Below are 21,231 nucleotides of genomic sequence, written 5' to 3' on the forward strand. Positions count from 1 at the left end.
GTTGTTCCCTGCAGAGCTGCTTTGCAGCATGTCAGCCCCAAGCCTTGGTGCTTGGGGTTATTCCTCCCTAGTTGCAGGACCCTTCTCTTGCCTTTGTTGAACTTCACGAGGTTCCTCTCCACCCAACTCTCCAGCCTGTCCAGGTCCCTCTGAATGACAGCACAGCATTTTGGTGTATCAGCCACGCCTCCCAGTTTTGTGCCGTCAGCAAACTTGCTGAGGGTGCACTCTGTCCCTTCATCCAGATGAGTAAGTTGAACAAGACTCGGTCCAATACTAGTCCCTGGGGGACACCGCTAGCTACAGGTCTCCATCTAGACTGTGCTGCTTATCACAACCCTCTGAGCTCTGCCATCCAGCCAGTTCTCAATCCACCTCACTGTCAACTCATCTTACCTACACTTTCTGAGCTTACCCTTGAGGATGTTGTGTGAGACAGTGCCAAAAGCCTTGCTGAAGTCAAAGTAGGCAACATCTGCTGCTCACCCTCATTTACCCAGCCAATCATTCCATCATAGAGGGCTACCAGTTTGGTTAAATGTGATTTACCCTTGGTGAATCAATGCTGAGTACTCCCGATCACCTTAACCTCCACATGCTTGTAGATGACTTCCAGGATGAGCTGCTCCATCACCTTTCCAGGGATGGAAGTAGGTCTGACTGGTCTGTAGATACCTGGCTCCTCCTTCTTGCCCTTTCTGAAGACTGGATGACATTGGCTTTCTTCCTGTCCTCGGGCACCTCACCTGTTCTCCATGACCTTTCAAAGACATCTTCCAGCTCCCTCAGCACTCACGGGTGCATCCCATCCAGGCCCATTACTTTGTATCAAATTTGCCTAAATGATCTCTAACTTGATCCTCCTCAGCCTAAGGAGAACATTAGAGGGGAAAAAGGAAGAATAGCTGATGTGCTTCAGTACTTTGTTGGATGGATATGCTCAATGGCCTGCAGAAGATCTGGAACATACAGTTTAAAAAAGCATTAAATTGTTAAATTTACAATTTAGAAGCTAAGCCTTTGATTTCTGTCATTAATTAATTGTTTTAATCTTTAAAATATTTGCTATTAAATTGCATGTGCATAGAGTTTGGAATTTTATACCTTTGTTTCACATTCTTTAGATATTTCTGAGACTTTCTCATGTTCAAATGTGCATTAAAAGTAAATCATACATTTTTTAGACTGAGATTTACATCTCTCTAGTATTTCAATATCTTTTCAAAAGTCTTGGGAACACAGTCATAGTCATGTCTTTGCCATTATTTTATACAGTGGGAAAGTATTTTTTCTTAACTTTACATAATTTTCTCCCACACGCATACAAATAATATTTTCTCTCTAACATGTATTTTAACCGTAATAGAGAGTGAAATAATAAGACATATTATGGGTGAGGCTGAAGCATTAGTTTGGGGTTGAATCATCCTTTCCTAAGTAAGATAAAACCCAGTTTGTTTAATCTGTGTTTTACCGTTTTAGAAATTCTGAAGTTTAACTGTTTGGGCTGAAATTATCTGTACTTGATGGCTGTCTCATTTGTAGTGCTTAAAGGCAGATTAAAGCAAAACACGTTAGTAGCTTTGAAGAACATGGCTTCAGGAAAATACATTCTTTTGTAGCTGTTAAATATAATCTGGCAACCCTCTTGATAAGTTCTAGCATTTTTGCACATAAGATCATCTCCCTGAAATTTGGCAAGCAGAAGAATATCTAACCAGATTCAGTCTGTAAAATTCTAATTTACATATGCTTACTCATTTTTTTAAGAGGATTTAGGTTATAGATACTAAAATCCCCAAGAGCTTCATCCTTATCCAAGCTGCAATCTAATTAGTGCTTCCAGCAATCTCTCTTTCTCTCTTTATTTTTGGGGGTGGTGGTGGTGAATGTACTGCATTTCTAACCTGAAAAAAATCTACATTCAACAACGACCTTTAGATGCAATGTTTTGGTGGGATACTGTCTGGTTGCCAGGTGCCCACCAAGCCCCCTTCTCAGCAAGACAAGGGGAGAAAATAAGGTGAAAAAACAAATGGGTTGAGGCAAGTGCAGGGAGATCACTCACCAGTTGCCATCATGGTCAAAATAGACTCATCTCAGGGAAGTTTAATTTAATTTATTGCTAATTAATAGCAGAGTAGTGCAGTGAGAAACAAGGATAAAACTAAAAACAACTTTCTGCCTCGTACACTCTTTTCTTCCCAGATTCAACTTCTCTCCTTCATTCCTGATTTCCCTTTGCTCCACCATCTCCTCCCCTGGCACACTATAGAAAATGAGGGTTGTGGTCATTTCATAATGCTTGTCTGCTGCTCCTTCTTTACACTTCTCCTTTGCTGCACTCCATCACAAATTGTTCCAGCGTGGGTCCTTCATGTGGGTTGCAGTTCTTCAAGAATTATTCCAGCAAGTGTCTGTACCATGGAGTGCAATCCTGCAGGAATGCACAGCGCTAGCATGGGTATCCCATAGGCTGCAGCTCTTGCTAGACCACCTGCTCCACCATGGTCTTGTCTCTATGGGCTGCAGTTCTGGCTCAGAGTCTGCTCCTGCGGTTCTCCATGTGCCACAGATTCCTTCAGGCCATATCCACCTGTTGTGGTGTGAGGTCCTCCAATGGTTGCAGTGTTGATACCTTCTCTGACATGGTACAGCATGAGCTGCAATGGGACAGCTTGCTCCAGCATGGTCCTTTCCATTGGCTGCAGGGGAACTTCTGCTCTCACGTCTGGAGCACCTCCTCCCCCTCCATCTTCACTGACTGCAGGGTTGTTTCTCTCCCATTTTCTCATTCCCTCACAGCTGCTGTGCAGTATTTTTTAACCCTTTATTAAATATGTTGTCACAGAGGTGATGCAAGTATAGCTGATGGGCTCAGCTTTTGCCAGTGGTGGATCCCTTGGAGCCATCCAGAGTTGGCTCTGACCAATGCAGGGGCAGCTCCTGGTCTCTTCTTACAGAGGCCATCACTGTAGTGTGACATGCTGCTGATGCCTCACCGCTTAGACCCAATAAAAACCTACTATATAATTTTAGAGGAGTAAACCTAGCTCTGACTTTTTAGAGTGAATGTGGTAATTACCTTTTTTTTGTTGATTTTAGGCTTCTCTGTGTTTTGTTTGTTTGTTCATTCGTTTGTTCGTTCGTTCGTTTGTTTTTACTCTGCCTTAGTATTCTTTTCAAAATGTCCGGGTGCCTTGTGCCAGAAGAGACTAACTGATCAAGCTAGAAAGGTGCAGGATGAGGGATCATGGGAACACTATACTGGGTAGGAAAGCAATCAAGTCACTTTGGCATTCTAAGTGCATCTGAAGCCTATGCTCTGTGTAGGAAGCAAGAGACTCGGAATGAAAGAGTTTTTCCACTCAGATAAGTGAGATCAGGAGCTAAACTCCATATAAATAATATTAGATGAATTAATAATTTTGTCATGCGTAATAACAGTAATACATCATATGATAATATCATTTGGCATAACAGTGTAATAGTGGCTAGGGTGAATAACATGAGTCACAAACAGGATAATTTTACTGATATAGACCTGCCACAGGCAGGCATTTTGCAGTAGTGTGCTTACATTCCAAGAAAAAGTCAACAGACAAGAGACAGATGCAACCAAAAGTGAAGCTGATAGAGGAACAACTATAAATGATAATTGCTTTTTGCTGTATAATTTATATCGTCTAATTATAGCTGTGAACTGCTACTGTGAACTACTGTGGTTTTTTTCAGTGTTGTGCAGGAATTTACTCGTAGTGTTCATGTTGTTACACCCCTGTGAGTAGATCAGCACACAAGAAAAAACTGTGGTTACAGGTCCAGCATGTATTTTTTTATTATATATATGTATATATATATATATATGTAGTCATTGGTAGCTGTTTCTCTACAGGCTTTTTATTTTATTCTGTTTTATGACCTTGATCTTGGCTTGGTGCTTCATCCAAAATGTGATGCCTTCATCACAGATTTGTTGCTAACTTTTTCCTCTTCCTATTGGCACTGGTCTGACAAGACCCAAGGGAAGTTTTAGAGTGTCCTTAAAATTCTGCAGTGTTCGAATGTTCTTATAGAAAAGCAAGCTGGAACTAATAGTCTCACATCCTGACTAGATGTTTAGGTCAGCAAAACTGGAAACTTTTAACGATGATAAGGATGCTACCAAATTAAAACCTTGATGGTATTGTATAGTATATATTCAGAATCTGATGCAGATGACCATCATGAGTTTTTCAAGGAAATGGAAGACAAGATTCATTGAATTCCACTTAAGGAGAGTTGCAGAGCTGATGCAACTTGAAAACATAGTCTGTCTTCATATTACTAGTAAGAAAAACATCAACAGATTTGGAAGTTCTACAGATGATATACTGATTGAAAATAAATTCACAGTTGTCAACAGGTAATTTCTGGATGTGTGAAGAGCTGAATTCTGGATGATAGCTTCAGTAGTCTTGCATTTGGACATCTATCTGCAAACACCATATTAAGAAGAAAAAGAGCAGTACTATGCAGAACAAAAGGGTGAACGCAGTATGTAAAGGTCTGCTTGACCCGTATAATAGCAGAAAAATCCCTTGAAACCCTCTGTTTTCATTTATATGGTCTTCATAAGCATCCTGGCAGATGGAGATGAAGCTACTGAATCTATTAAAACATTCTTTTTTTCCCCAAAGATTTTCTAAAGCTGACAGTGGAATGCCTTAGTCAAATCAGCAGTGACAGAGATGAGTTTCCTGCTGCTTCTCATATTAGTAAAATAGTATACTGCATGTTTTTATCAAGTCTCAGAATACTTTGCAAGCATTGGAGGACCACATTCTCTTCACCTTCGTTCTCTTTATGGTTTTTAACAATGTGCTTATACTTTTCTCATTGAAATCAAGGGATGTAGTCTGTGGAACAAAACCCTTCTTATTTTAAAATGAAGAAAAAGAATCACCATATTATACCCCATCCACTTACAGAAAGAAGATTCAAAGACAGAAATTATTGAGTTTATGTAACTGTTAATAAATGGGTTTCAGGCTTAATGCAACCTTGTAAACGATCTCAGTCATTTCTGCATATGGTGAATATTGCCATGTCCAAAGTATATAGTTTTCAAATGCGATTATAACTGTTGCTTCCAGTCACTTGTTGTTGTTGTTGTTGTTGTTGTTTTCCTTAAAAAAGACCTGCAAAGTCAAGAATTAGGAAAATTATTCAGAAGCTATTGCTCAATTTTTGTTAGCATCTTTCTTCCTGGAATATTTCTGTGGCTTTGGCACTTCTCTTGCAAATATTTTATTAATTGAGAATACTTGTTCAGCTTCTACTTGCATTGTGATTTCTTTTTGACAGACCAAGTAATAATCTGTGGACTGTGGAATATTCTGTGTCTTCTTATTGGAACTGTTATCGTAAAGGATAGCAGATCTCGATAAGATTCCTTGGTATTACTGTTTCAGTCATTCTTTTTTGCTATTGCCTAGTTTCTGTAGTTCCATAAGTAAAATTCACAACATAGTTGTCTGCTATTAAAACTTACATTTTAGGGAGAGGTTCAGAAAAAAATATAGGTGTTTGCTGTGTTTATCAAAGCTTTTTTTTTTTTTCTTTTTATGTAACTGTGTGATAAAGCACTCCTGAATACGGGATTGTATTTCAACCTTTAATAAAAATGTCAATAGTTGGATGAAACTTTATTTAAATTACCCAGTAATCCATCTTTAGTCCAGCTAAAGACAAGGAACAATCAGGAAAATGAGAATTAAGTTGGTTAATAACACTCAAATTCAGTTCCTCCAGGCAGAAGTGACTGTATTAATGAGAGCAAACATAACACACTGTAAAGACAGTATTGTGCTAAAAGAATTTTTAAAACATCCTGAAGACTGGTGTCTGTAAATTTCAATATGTATTTCAAAGAGCTGTGGAAAAAATATCCTCCTGAATTAAGTACCAGAGACTATTCCAAAATCACAGAATGGGTGAGGTTGGAAGGGACCTCTGAAGACCATTTAGTCCAACCTCCCTGCCAAGCAGGATCACCTATAGCACATTGTGCAGGACAGCATCCAGGCAGGTTTTGAATATCTCTAGAGAAGTAGACTCCACAACCTCTCTGGGCAACCTGTTCCAGTTCTTTGTCACTCTCATAGTAAAGAAGTGTCCCCTGATACTGAGTCGGAACCTCCTGTGCTTTAGTTTGTGCCCATTGCCTCTCATCCTGTCACTGGGCACAACTGAAAAGAGTCTGGTTCCATCCTTTTGAAACCCTCCCTTCAGATATTTCTATACATTGACGAGGTCGCACCCCTCAGTCTTCTCTTTTCCAAGAGAAGAATACTCTTCTTCCATAAGAAAAATAAAGATACTACTTAGAGATGAAGGCATTTGAACTTTTTTTTTTTTTTTAGGGGGGGGGTGTAGAGATGGGAGAGATGAACCAGTGCTATTTGTGTTATTTTAATACTTATATATCCAACCATCTTTTCATTTTTCTCCAAAATACGTGCACTTCAACCCCAGCTTTTTGTGAACAGTTATACAAATGATAAGGCCCATGGTACTATTAAACTATCAGTGTGGAATGAGTTCTAAAGAGAGCACTTCATTTGCTAAATCTAAATTGCAAGAGTAACTTATTTCATTGGAAGTGCAGTTATTCCGTAAAGCCCCACAGGGCCCATTCATTACCTGGGCAGCTTATCATTAGCTGACAGGTAAATAACTCAATTTGAAAAGACAGAACATAGCACTGAATAGAAAAAGAAAGAAGTATGTATATCCATGAAGTCTATAGGTACCTACAATATATAATAGAACATAATTATTAGATACTCCCTGCTTATAGCAAAACTTAGATACAATACAATAAAAATCATACAGATATAACTTGTCCATCTGAAAAATCTATTGTCATGGAGAACGTCTGTAACAAGTTTTTACTTATACTATAAATGTTGGGCGCTTGTGATACACATGAAGTATTACTTAGAATGATATCTGCTATTGTTTTCTCATTGCATTCTCAGAGGAACTTCACCTTATTTTTCCTTAAGTGATCCTAGCCTCATTACCCTCTCTCAGTCAATCAATTACAGTTTTTCCTTTGCAAAATGGTCATGTTCTGGCCTCTTGCTTTACATGATCAGGAAACAAGAAGCATCCTGACATTTGATGCAGTTCAGCAAGTGTGCAGAAAGTTACCACCACCAACATATCAAGGAAAGAATAGCTGTTTCATTTGCATAATTTTGTTTTCCCTTTTTTTTCTTTTTTCATAGAATTTCTTTGGCTGTCTGTATACCCTTTAACAGGTGTTCTACCTAAAACACTGTACAGTTATCATGTTGTGAATCCATTCAGGGAGACGACCTGGCTGCATGCATAAAGCCCCTCCTCTCTCCTTTCCTCACTTTGCATACCTGTTTCTTTTATGAGGGCACCCAGGAGCACAGACGAAGAAGGTGCTACAACACGCTCACTCTCTCAGCTGGGGCAGTGAGGTACAGCTGGAGGCACTGTGGAGTGTACCGTCTCTTGATTTTGATACAGATATTGTTCTAGCCCATAAGTATTTGCATGCAGTGCAGGATTCATTCCTCATACTTACATTTGCTATTTCCTAGAAAAGTTGCCACTACACACGTCAGAGCAAATCTTTCTTTCAAACTAACCAAAATGAAACCCAGAAACATAAAACCTACTGTAATCAGAATTGAGGCTAAATACATTGCAATAGGTGTTCTGGATAGGAAAGTGTGGCAACTCTTTTATGTATTAGAAATACCCAAGCATGGAATCTGTAGAAAAATTCTGGTGGCTAGAGTGCAGCAAGGGTATTGATAACCTTTAAAATATAGCTGAAAAGTCACACTGCACTGGAGTCTTTTCTTTTGTAAATGGCTTCCATCCTTTGCTTATAAAAGTACTTATGCTTTAACAGTAATAGTTAACAGCCAAAACAGTTTCCTTTACCTGAAGTAGCATATGGACATAGTAATATTTAGGTGTAATCATTAACATCATTCAAATTGTTTTCTGTTTTGTTTGCTGATCATAGCAATAACTAGACCCTATTTCATGCAAATATGACTAAGTCTCATCTAATCTTTTCCCATGTAAATTGGAAAGCAAAATCTAAAGTCTTGCTGAAATAGCTTCAAAATTGTTTGTCTGTTGTGTATCTTTAAGATTATTCTTCTTGAAGATAGATACTGTGAAGACATGGCATGATTTACCATTTGCCTGCATAATCCCAAATGACACTATTTTCTGGCTTGCTGCTTTTCGAGTGTTTTTTCTCTGTATGATTTAAGTTCTAATGGTCAAGACAAGATAGATGATTATACTATTACTCGTACCTTTGTGCTTTTTGATCAGAAGTTGTGCAAATATATAATAATGTCTTTTCCTAGGATTTCGAGTACGCAAGTCCCATAGTGGAAACACTAGCATGCCTATTTCACAACCAAATTTAGATACATAAGGTGTACTCGGTTTTGTATATATAAAAATTGTATATACCTTTATACTTGAAAGTGTGATAATTTAGATTTTGTCCCATTGTCTTACAAAATGCCAGATGTCAACATGCAATGGTGAATGTTTGCAGCTTTTGCTGTAGAAAATTCAAATATCTAACAGACAGCTTTATTCTTTTAGAATTAAACACTAAAGCTGTTTCTTTTCATATCCCATTATTTATTTAATCCAGTATGCTTTGTTGCAACAAATAGTATGTAATTAATTCAAATTCAATTTTAATAATAAAAAAAAAAAATAATTTTGTCCTACTTCCATTCATGTGGTCAGTGAAGCAACAAATGGACATTACGCTCAAATGTTGTTAAAGACTAATTGGTCTTTGAGTAATATTTCCATGAAGTGCTATAGATTTCTTTGCATCTCTGCTGATTTCACATCTTTAGTATGTACTTTTTCACTGTGCAGCAGTAATCTTTTCCTTCAGAATTGTTTTCCCCTATAAGAAACATTCTCCTCTTTTATTTACCCTTGAATTACAGGAGGGTAAGATAGAGAAGTCCTAACTCCAGTGTCCTCTGTCAAAGTGCATTTATGTAGTAAGTGACTATTTCTTTTCCCTGAGGACCATTTAGTCACCTCCAGAATATGCCTGTCCTTCACAAAGACAGAGAATAAGAGAAAAAGAGTATTCCTTAATTGATATCCCTGAACTGATAGGTACTATAGCTTTGGGCTCTCCCTTTCAGTACATCACTGACTGGAAATGTATGGAACTCTTCAATAAGATACACAACAAAAAATATAATTTTAAACAAAATGACATGATTACCTTGTATTTCTTCTTTCCTTTTTTTTTTTTTTTTTTTTGTTAGAAAATATGTTGGCAATTATAAGCTTGATTTGGTGCACTGGGATCACAGACTTATCAGTTTTCTTTTATCAAGTTTCCAAAATAAAGGGTATCCCAAACAGTCCCAACAAGAGTTAGTCTTTAACAAAAAAAGAGCTCATGCCTCTTTTAATTCCCTTCCATGTCATTATGTTCCACATGGTAAAGTGGACTTCGAAGGAATATGTGAAAAATCACAAAACATTTTGGTTCCAGCTGACTCCATTCCCTCTTTTCCTCTCCCTAGATAAGACACTTGCCTTCAGAAACGGGGTGGGAGTAGTGGGGAAAGAAATATTTATGCTGAAAGCGTTAGCATATCTCTATATTACAATGTTAACAGAATTTTTAATAGGTCATGCCCTTTGATTTTTATTTTTCCTGTGGAGTTTTGAAATAATTTCTGAAAACAAGCTGATTGCATTTTTTGTTGCTCCTATCAGTAGCTTTAAACCTGAGATTCCTGAGTAATTATTAACACATTTAGCAAACTCTAATTTCGCATAGAGGTACTTTTTAATTTAATTTTGTTTTAAGTAGACTACAAAGAAAGAAAGGATGATCTAATGGAAATAATATTAGGATGAGTCATTTTTTCTCAGGCACAAATAGCAATACTGGTGTTTTGGATCATAAAACTTTAAGTTGGTGGTAGTGATCACAGAAAAAAAGACAAATCCATCCTAGCCATCTCTTACTGTATCTAGTGTGAACTGCAAATCTCAAAAAGCAGAATAAATCATAAAAAATAACATAAAGCAAAATATAAAAATATAAAGTAACCAAAATGTAAAATAAACTGCAAAAATGTGCTTGAGCAGTAAGATTACTTTTGACTTTTCAAAGGTAGTCATTACACGTAACAGACTTCTTTCAAACAGTTATACTATCCAATATCCTGTAATAGCAAAACACAAAAGTACTAAAACGCTAAAATATAAGTAAAATTAGTAATAGTAATAAAAAACACTAAAATGTACTCTATAACAACTTCTGCTGTAAATTGCAACTTGTTATATGTTGTATATATTGTATGAAAACCTGTATTATAATTTGTGATGTTTTTCGTCAAAAAGTTACAGAGGTAGATTCTTTAAATGCAGCTATATTCTAGGATATTAACGCATAATGCCATCTATTTCTCTTGGCTATTTGCTGAATCACACCGAAGTTTTCTTTCTCTCTCTGTCTCTCTCTCTCTCTCTCCCCCTCCCCTCTGTATCTATATCTATCTATATCTATGTCTAATATATATCTATATCTATATCTAACCTATATATCTATATCTATATCTATCTATATCTATATCTACCTATCTATATCTATATCTATATCTATATCTATATCTATATCTATATCTATATCTATCTATCTATATCATCTATATCTATATCTATATCTATATCTATATCTATCATCTATATCTATGTCTATATCTATATCTATGTCCATATCTATATCCATCTATATCTACACATATATCATCTATATCTGTATCTATATATATTTATATCTATATATATCTATATATCTATATATATCTATATCTAATCTCTCTATCTCTATCTCTGTCTCTATCTCTATGTCATATATATCTAGCTATATTTATATATTGTTTAAAAATGAAATTTTATTGATGGCATTACTCAATGAACTGTATTAAAATCTACTGTTTATTGTGATAATCTTAAACAACCATGAAGTATATTTTTTATTACAAATTTATTATTTTCAATAAGGAACCTGTTCATAACAAGAAATGAGACTTTGTCAGGCTCTGAAACTAACTTTGTAGGAGTTACTGAAACATATTCAGTGCAGGGAAGCTGAAACAGATTTGTAGAGCTAGCAGCAAAATTTCTAAATCTGAATATCATTTATCCCTGGTAGGGATTTCAAACAAAGCTGTAATAGTACTCTATCCTAAAATCGTATTACTTAAAATGTGATTATCTGACAAAAGCCCAGTAAGCAGTGTAAGCAGTGTTTTTTTTTGTTTTGTTTTGTTTTGTTTTTTCTTTTCAAAGAAAGGTCATTGCCATTCTCTAAACAAATCCAAAAGCTGTTTGCACCTAAATCCAACAAACAGCTATCATTTCTACTCCTAGGAAGAACTAAGTAATGACACAAAAGTGTTCTGTTTAAAATTCAGAAATGAACTGATGCTAATGTGAAATTTAGAGTGTAGCGTATAAGAAAGGTGTACAGGAAAGGTTAAAGTAAAGTAATACAGGAAATATTGCTGTAAATGTAAATGGATACAAATGAAGATTATGGATGGTTTATTTCATTTAAAACTGTCATTTAAACAACATCTCGTTCAACTTAATGCCATTTATAAAAGTAAAAGGAATATGAACCTATGGATGCTTTCTCACACATACATAACATAAATAAATGCATAACGTATATATATATATTTTTTTTTTTCCAACTTACTCCTGTCAATAATTATATGCCATCTAAGATTTTTCGAAATGCAGAATCAATTCCTTTAAGTCTTCTTAATAGGGATGTCTGGTAGGAGACAAGATGAGCAAGCTCACTGTATCAGCTTCAGTCCACTATGTTTTTATTAAAAGTGACAAAAAGACATGGAAACTCTTGCTACTTACTATAAAATAGTAATTAGAGAAAACCATTGGTGTAGCTATTTCAGAACAGTAGCCCCAGAAGATAATATATAGAAGTAGATATAAAGACATTTACTGTCTATCATATATTCTGTAAGAAAACTACATAATGTTACCTGATGTAATTACTTGTTGGAGAACTGATATTTATAGAATATATTTGTTTTCCCAAACAAAATATGAAGTGACTGAGGTACTTAGATTATTATTAATCTCCCAGGATAGCCTAGATTTTTTTCTTTGGCAATTAACAGTTTTATATTCTATAGGTTTGACGTTCACAGTCTCATCAACATTGCAGGTAGGAGGACTGAGTTTTTGTCTTCTTTAGGATGTTTTAAGATATTTTCTTCAGACCAGCTCTAATTTTTGTTATGTATTATTAGTATATTCTGGGGGGAGAGTCTGAACCTGCTTTTTATCTTTCTTCAATTATGAATCATATTCTCCTCTTCCTAGGAGTGTTTGAACAAATACAAATGATAAGTATTGATATTTATTGTGCTTTGTTAGATTTTTGGTTGGGTTTGATTTTTCTTTAATCAAATGGAATAATAAAACCTTTCAAACCTCTAGAAGAAGAGTCAGTCTTTTCTTCAAATCTTCAACTCCTTTTAATTGCCTTGTTGAAATTAACATTGTAAATTTGATTTTGTCATGTTTCAGTTGTATTCAGAGGAATAATAGAAGGATTTCAGAAAGGCTTCCATTGATGACAATATGACTCTAGAAAACTTAGTTGAGTGAAAATTGAAACAATTGCTGGTTGTTGTGGTTTTGTTTTGTTTTGTTTTGCTATTCCCTCACTGTTAAACTACCAAATGTGGAAACCTGGAATAACTAACAACAAGACCCTTAAAGTGAAATGTTCAAAATATAGTTTAGGGATACTTATTGCTACAGTTAATACACATTATACATTAATTTTATTTTAAAATTTCTGTCCTTTTTATAGTTAGGACCCCTTGCGAAAGAAGTTTGTGATGATTGGGTTAGACAGAGAAAATAATTTTGTACTGAATCTCCATTACCTATGTACAATTTTTCTGTGTTTATAGATGATGAATCTATATGATAATGAACCAAATTTCATACCTTGAGCATAACAATTTCCCTACAAGTTTCTGAGACATGACAGACTGCATTCAAGGGTGCTGAGATAGCTGTGGGATCTTCTTGCAAGGACACTTTCTAACATCTTTGACAGTTTGTGGAGCTTAGGAGATATCCCCAAAGACTGGAAAAAGGTTGTACCCATCTTCAACAAAAGCCAAAAACTTGATCTGCGCAATTGTAACTGCAGGCTGGTCATCTTTATTTCAATTCCTAGGAAAATCACAGGTCAAGTCCTCTTGGAAGCCATTTCATGAAGAACATTCGTGGCATTCATTTCATGAAGAACATTTATGGGAACATTCGGCATGAATTTACCAAGGGTAAATCGCATCTGACCACTGTGTTTGTTCTTTATAATAAATCACTAGATTACTGGACAAGGAGAGAGCAGTGGATGTTGCCTATGCCAGCCTTATTGTGGCTTTAGACTCTACCCACTCATCCCGAGTTGTGAATACAGTGTCCTGACTTGGATACAAGATAACCAGAAGGTAGAAGATAACCAGATGTGTGAAAGAAAGTCCGAAGGTGGTGGTGGTGGTGGTAAGACTGGATGAAAGGACAGAGGTTAGTAGTTAATGGATCATACTGTACCTGAAGACCAGGAGCAAGAAGAGTACTACAGGAGTATACTCTGTGATCTTCCATTTTGTCATGGACTGTGAAGACACTATGGAGTTCACTCTCGCAAAGTTTGCAGATGACACGAAACTGAAACAGTTGAATATGCTCAAGAAGAGCGATGCTATCCAGAGGGACCTAGACAGACCAGAAGAATGTGCCTACTGTCACTCAATGAAATTCAGCAAGGTCAGGTGCAAAGCCATGCACCTGGGAATGAATAACTCCTGGCAACATGGGGTGGGGAATGTCTCTTCAGAAAGGCCCTTGGCAGCAGATAGAGGGTGATAGCATCCTGGGTTGTATTAACAGGAGCACAGATTGATAGAAGTGATTATTCTTGTTTACCTGGCACTCATTAGACTGTATCTAGAATAGTCTATCCATGTTTGAGGGAGAGATCAATTGAGTGGAGTGAGTGCAGTGGACAGCTGTCAAGGTGCTCAGGGGACTGGAACTGGGCTGCTGAGGTGCTCAGGGGACTGGAATTCCTGCCCTGTGAAAAGGGCCTGTGGGAGCTTGGCTTGCCTAACCTGGAAAAGTCAGGCCTAATGTCAGCCTGACAGTACTTATGAGGAGGTTATCAAGAAGACAGGACATTATCAAGAAGACAGAGGCTCTTAACGTTGGTACATGATGGGAAGATGGGAGACAATGGCCATTAAAATTAGATCATACTGCATATAAAGAAAAGTGTTTTTCCCATGTGGGCAGTCAAGCAGTGGAAGAGATTGCCCACAACTGTCTCTCCATCCTGGGAGATTTTCAAGACCTGACTGGAAAAAAAGCACTGAGCAACCTGGTCAGACCTCAGAGCTGGGCCTGCTTTGAGCAGGAGCTTGGCCTAGAGACCTCCTGAGGACACTTCCTACTCTCTCTCTTTTTTTCCCCCCTCTATTTCATTGGTTCATTAATTTAAGGTGTATTGGAATGTGGACGGTGTTTGACAGAGTGGGATACTGGTCTCAGTTGGTAATTTTAAACACTTGCATAATGCAAATAGTATTTTGCTTGATACTATTATTGCCTTTTTTTTTTTTAAGTAAGTAGAAATATTTTTTGCTCGTTTGCTTTTAATTTGAAGTGCCCTGTTAACACAAAGAGCTCTGATTTTTCTAAAATCCTTACACAGAATTTCCTCAATAAGAAGTTAGAGCATAGAACCAGACTCAGTGGTGAATTTCAGCAGCTGTTATGTAAATAGTCTTCATTTGCTTATACTATGTAGTTTTGTTCTACATGTGAGCATATGTTTTATTCTTCTAGAAATAATTTTTTATTTTTTATTTTTTATTTCAACAGAAATTGAAAAGGAAAGCTGTGGGGATCCTGGAACACCACTGTATGGTATCAGAGAAGGGGATGGATTTTCCAACCGGGATGTTTTAAGATTTGAGTGTCAGTTTGGATTTGAATTAATCGGAGAGAAATCTATCATTTGCCAAGAAAATAACCAGTGGTCTGCAAACATACCAATTTGTATTTGTATGTAACAAAACTTTTGTTATTATTATTTTACAATACGTAGCATTATAATGCATTTTCACTTATAATTTGTATGATTGATTAAAAAGCATAGTATAATTAATTCTGCTGACAGAATGAATTTGCTTTTGTTCAGTGGTGGGTTTCCCTAAAGGCTATGCATAATAAAAATTCTACAACTGCTAAAATATGTTTTTTTCTTTTATTATTACAAGAATTGCCTTTATGTGATTTGATGTAAGATTTTATTATTGGCTTTTTTATAGGAAGCTGTAGATTTTCTAAGAAGTTAATATATTTCCCTAGATTACCAATTGCTGAACTGTAATCAAGGGTTTAAATTATTTACAGATTTTTCCCCATGTCTTATACCTGAACACAATTTAGAATTTAGAGCTATACATATCTATGATCATTTATCATTTACGTTACGCAACATAAGTAAAAATAATGTTGAGATAAGTGTCTGTGGCAACACATTTCTTCCTTAACATTTCCACTAAAGTATTACAGATCAAATATATTCAGAGTGCAATCAGTTGCTTTCATCCTTGCAATTTAATATGGCTTAACTGAAATGGTTGAATATAAAATATTATCCTGATAAAAGCAAAACAACTCTTTCGTCTCTTTGAGGCTAGTTAATATCTTGAGCTTCTGTGTAAACAACAAATGATAAGGGTACTCTTGACCTTTTGAATCTTAGTGGTCTTTGTGAGAGGCCTGTTCATCTAAACAGTTCCCTAAAGGAGAAAATAAGTGGTGCCAACTGATTAAGGACTGTTGAACATGAGAACATTATAAGGGCTGCTGTAGGTTTCCAATGCAACAAGGCTATTCATTATTACCTGGAGGCTCAACAACCTTCCTTTCTGGCTTCACACCTGATTGTAACAAATGCTCAATTATGCAGCTGTGATAACAACCAAGTTCCAAGTTTTAAGATCTCTTATAAATCATATAAATCATTCTTAAATTGTTTTCTTCTATTGTCTAATGTCTTTGTCTTTTTTTTTTTTGGCAGTTCCTTGCCTTTCCAATTTCACTGCACCAATGGGAACTGTTCTTTCACCTGATTATCCAGAAGGATATGGAAATAACTTAAATTGTATCTGGACAATAATTTCAGATCCTGGGAGCCGAATCCATCTCTCTTTTAATGACTTTGACTTGGAATCTCAGTTTGACTTCCTTGCAGTTAAAGATGGTGACTCTCCAGATTCTCCTATAATAGGAACATTTACTGGTGCTGAAGTTCCTTCTCATCTTACCAGTAATGGTCATATTTTGCGGCTGGAATTTCAAGCTGACCATTCCATGTCAGGACGTGGATTTAACATCACTTACAACAGTGAGTAATAGTTTTTTGTTTTGTTTTGTTTTGTTTTTTAATGAAAGTGTATGTTTTGTTTTCAACATAGTTTGAGAGAAATATATAAGCATGTAAAAAGGATGTTACACTAATACAGGACACCTTCACACAAATCCTATATACCTAAAAAATACTTGATTTAGGTTTTCAGATTGCCTTTCAGATGCAATGTTATAGCTGAAAACGTGCATATTTATCACTTACTGCATTAGAGATCACTGTGATGGGAGTGTTTAGAAGACTGAAAATTAGGTCATTTTCAAATTGTAAAATTATAATAAATTTGTTAAAAGCACTTTAAGTTTGTGCTACTGGTTAAATGTTACATAGTTATCATTACACATACAAAACTGACTGAGAACTCATATACTAATTTAGCTGTGAATATATAATACCCTGGAGCTGATGGCTGCAATCTTTGCTGGTTCCTAGTCATTGAGGTCAAGGTGAGGAGCCATGAGAACTATTTGATATGTTGAACTGCACTAACCTTATCTTCTTTTTGTCTGATCTTCCTTCCATATGCCTGATGATTTTAAGCTATTTTCTCCACTCCCTGACAAACAGATATCTTGTTCTCATTGGTAGTATTAAATCTTTTAACGTTTTTGTCTTACCAGTCATCTTTGTGTATTCAGGATGATGTGCTGGCTATTTGCAGCCCCTTGTGCTTATCTTGCCCTCTGGCAATGTTTTGCTACTTGGGTACCTTTTGTGTGCAACTATACTCATTTTTCTTTGCCTTTAGAATAAAACAGAATAGAATAGTTCAGTTGGATGTCAATAGTTCAGATGACCTTCAAAGATCATCTAGTCCAACTGCCTGACTTCTTCAGAGGTAACTAAATGTTAAAGGTTATTACTGAGGGCATTGTCCAAATGCCTCTTGAACAATGACACACATGGGGCATCAACTACCTCTCTAGGAACCCTGTTCCAGTGTTTGACCACCTTCACCACAAAGAAATTTTCCTTATATATAGTATGAACCTCCCCTGGCACAGCTTTGTGCTATTCCTGTGTGTCCTGTCAAAAGCTACCAGTGAGAAGAGACTGGCACCTCTCTCTCCACTTCACCTCCTCAGGAAGTTGCAGAGAACTGAGGTCACCTCTTAGACTCTTCTCAAGACTAGACAACCCAAGTGTTCTCAGCCCCTCCTCATAGGACATGACTTCCATCCTTTTTACTAGCTTTGTTGCCCTCCTCTGGATGCTTTCAAGTACCTTAACATCCTTTTTATATTCTGAAGACCAGCACTGCACACATTATTCAAGATGAGTCTACACCAGCGCTAACCATAGTGGGAAAAATCACCTCTTTTGTCTGGCTGGCTGTGCTGTGTTAAATGCACCCTATAATGCAGTTTGGTCTCTTGGCTTGCCAGGGCACACTCCTGACTCATGTTGAGCCTGTTGTCAAAGAGCACATCCAGATCCCTTTTTGCTGAGCTGTTCTCTAGCCACTTGTCTCCTAGTCTGTAATTGTGTCTGTCATTACTCCTTCCCAGGAGCAGAACCCAGCATTTTCCTTTGTTGAACTTCATGCCATTCCTAATCGCCCAGTGCTCTAATCTATCTAGATCCCTCTGCAAGGCTTCTTGTCCCTCCAGGGAGTGAACAGCACCTCACAGTTTAGTATCAACAGCAAACTTGATGAGTTTCAATCCTGCATCCGCATCACTGATAAAAATGTTGAACAGAGCTCGCTCCAGAATTGAGCCTTGAGGAATACCACTGGTGACCATCTGTCAGCCAGATGTAACTCCATTTACTGTAACACATTGAGCTCTACCATTGGTCCAGTTCATCACCCAGCATAGAATGAACATGTTTATTTCACAGCCGGACAATTTGTCCAGAGGGTACTGTGAAGGACAGTATCAAAGGCCTTACTGAAATCCAGAAAGATTACATCAGCTGCCTTCCCTTCATTCACCAAGTGGGTGGCCTTATTATAAAAGGAGAACAAATCACTAAGGCAGGACTTTCTCTTCATAAATGCATGTTGACTATGCCTGATAACAGCTTTGTTCTTTAAGTGCCTTTCAATATCCCCCAGGACAATCTTCTCCGTAACTTTTCCAGGGGCTGAAGTTAGACTTACAAGTATGTAGTATCTTGTCTCATGCCCTTTTTGTAGATGGATATAATGCTAGCTAGCTTTCAGTCAGCAGGGACCTCTCCAGACTCCCATGACCTTTGGTAAATTGTTGAGAGGGGTCCACCTATAACATCTGCTAATTTCTTCATCACTCTGAGGTGAATGCCATCAGGCCCCATGAACTTAGGAACATTAAGTTGATACAGCTGTTTCCTTACAATTTCAGTGACCACAGATGGAAAGTCATGGTCCTCCAACACTTAGGTCTGGGCAGCCCAGAAGCCCTTGTAACTGTTACTGAGGTAACAAAGGCATTAAATGCCTTGACCTTTTCCTCGTTACATTTCAAGTGACCATCTGCTCCAAGCATCAGTCTAAAGTTTTCCTTTGACCTCCTCTTGCTGTTAACATACTTCAGAAAGTCTTTTTTGTTGTCTGACACCACACTGGCAACTCAAGTTGGGTATTGGTTTTCTTGTTTTCTACTTTTCAATGCAAACTGCAGCTCTGCAATCTCCCTGTGAAGCCAGACCTTGCCTCCACAGGTCATATACTGTCTCTTTCTGCCCTAGTTCCAGGAGGGATTCCATGTTCAGCCAGGCTAGTCTTCTGCCCCACTTGCTTGACTTGCAGCACAATGAGATTGTCTGCTTCTGGGATTTTAAAAGGTGTTTTTTGACAAGCAAACAGCTCATGGACCCTTAATTCCTCTAGAGCAGATTCCCAGGGGACACTGCTAACTAGCTCCCTCAGAAGCTTAAAGTCTGTTCTCTTGAAGTCCGTGGTGGCAACTCTGCTGACCTTTTTTCTCCTTACACCAAAAATGTTGAAGTCAACTAATTCATGATCACTGCAGCCAAGACAGTCACTGTTGTGGTTTAACCCAGAAGGCAGCTAAGCGCTACGCAGACATTTACTCACTCCCCTCCCCACCAAGTGGGATGGGGGAGAGAATTGGAAGGGAAAAAAAGCAAACTCATGATTTGAGATAAAGAGAGTTTAGTAGGATAGAAAAGGAATGGAAAAAGAATATTATTAATAATAAACATATTAAAAAAAAAAAAAGTAATACACAATGCAATTGCACACCACCCACTGACCAATGCCCTGCCAGTTGCCAAGCAGCGGTCCTCCCCCCCACGCCAACCTTCCCAGTTTTTATTGTCCTGAATGATATGATATGATCCACATGTCATATGGAATTTTCCTTTTGACCAGTTTAGGTCAGCTGTCCTGTTTCTGTCCCCTCCCAGCTTCTCGTGCACCCCCAGCCTCCTCACTGGCAGGACGGTATGAGAGGCTGAAAATCCGTTGACCTAGTGTAAACACTGCTCTGCAACAACTAAAACATCAGTGTGTTAACAGCATTATTCTCTTCCTAAATCCAAAACATGAAACGTAAGAGCCACTAGGAATAAAATTATCCCTGCCAAAACCAGGACAGCCGTCTACCATGACATCTCCCACAATGTCTTCCCTATTCTCAAACAACAGATCTAGGAGGGCACCTTTCCTAGTGGCTCACTCAATACTTAAGACAGAAAGTTGTCTTCAGCATGCTTTAGGAATTTCCCGTACTTGTTGTGGCAGTATGATTTTCCAAGTTTATGTCTGTGATGCTGGAGTCTCCCATCAGGACAGGGACAACTGGTCCCAAGATTTCCCTCAGTTGCCTGTAGAATAGTTAATCTGTGCCATTGTTCTGGGTTGGTGGTTGATAGTAGACCTCCATGATGACATCTGCTTTACTGTCCATTCCCCTTAATCTTCACCCAGAAGCTTTCTACCACATCATCCCTAATGGCAAGGGATCGAGTGCACCCTCAGTAAGTTTGCAGACGGCACCAAGTTAGGTGCATGTGCTGATCTGCTTGAGGGTAGGAAGGCTCTGCAGGAGGATCTGAATAGGCTGGACCGATGGGCTGAGGCCAACTGTATGAGGTTCAACAAGGCCAAGTGCCGGGGTCCTGCACCGGGAGCGCAACAACCCCAAGCTGTGCTACAGGCTGCGAGATGAATGGTTAGAAATCTGCCTGGCAGAGAAGGACCTAGGAGTATTGGTTGATAGTCAGCTGAATATGAGCCAGCAGTGTGCTCAGGTGGCCAAGAAGGCCAACAGCATCCTGGCTTGCATAAGAAACAGCGCGGCCAGCAGGTCTAGGGAAGTGATTGTCCCCCTGTACTCGGCTCTGGTGAGGCCGCACCTCGAGTACTGTGTTCAGTTTTGGGCCCCTCGCTACAAGAAGGACATGGAGGTGCTCGAGAGAGTCCAGAGAAGGGCAACGAAGCTGGTGAGGGGTCTGGAGAACAAGTCTTAAGAGGAACGGCTGAGGGAGCTGGGATTGTTCAGCCTGGAGAAGAGGAGGCTCAGGGGTGACCTTATCACACTCTATGGACTCCTTAAAGGAGGCAGTAGTGAGTTGGGAGTTGGTCTATTCTCCCACGTGCCTGGTGACAGGACAAGGGGGAATGGGCTAAAGTTGTGCCAGGGGAGGTTTAGGTTGGATATTAGGAAGAACTTCTTTACTGAAAGGGT

The 21,231-nt window shown here is 37.9% G+C and overlaps 1 protein-coding gene across 5 annotated transcripts in view; it reads left to right on the forward strand.

Annotated features, from left to right (window-relative positions):
- The window catches only part of CSMD3 (CUB and Sushi multiple domains 3), a 1,012,063-nt gene that overhangs the window by 676,644 nt on the left and 314,188 nt on the right, over window positions 1–21,231 (forward strand). For all 5 annotated transcript variants that reach the window (XM_083827432.1, XM_083827428.1, XM_083827429.1 and 2 more), the window contains 2 exons: window positions 15,040–15,222; window positions 16,247–16,573. In XM_083827432.1, the coding sequence (XP_083683558.1) occupies window positions 15,040–15,222; window positions 16,247–16,573 (510 nt within the window). The remainder of the gene's footprint in view (window positions 1–15,039; window positions 15,223–16,246; window positions 16,574–21,231) is intronic.

This window comes from Anser anser, assembly GCF_964211835.1.
Source record: "Anser anser genome assembly, chromosome: 2".
Classification (NCBI taxonomy): domain Eukaryota; kingdom Metazoa; phylum Chordata; class Aves; order Anseriformes; family Anatidae; genus Anser; species Anser anser.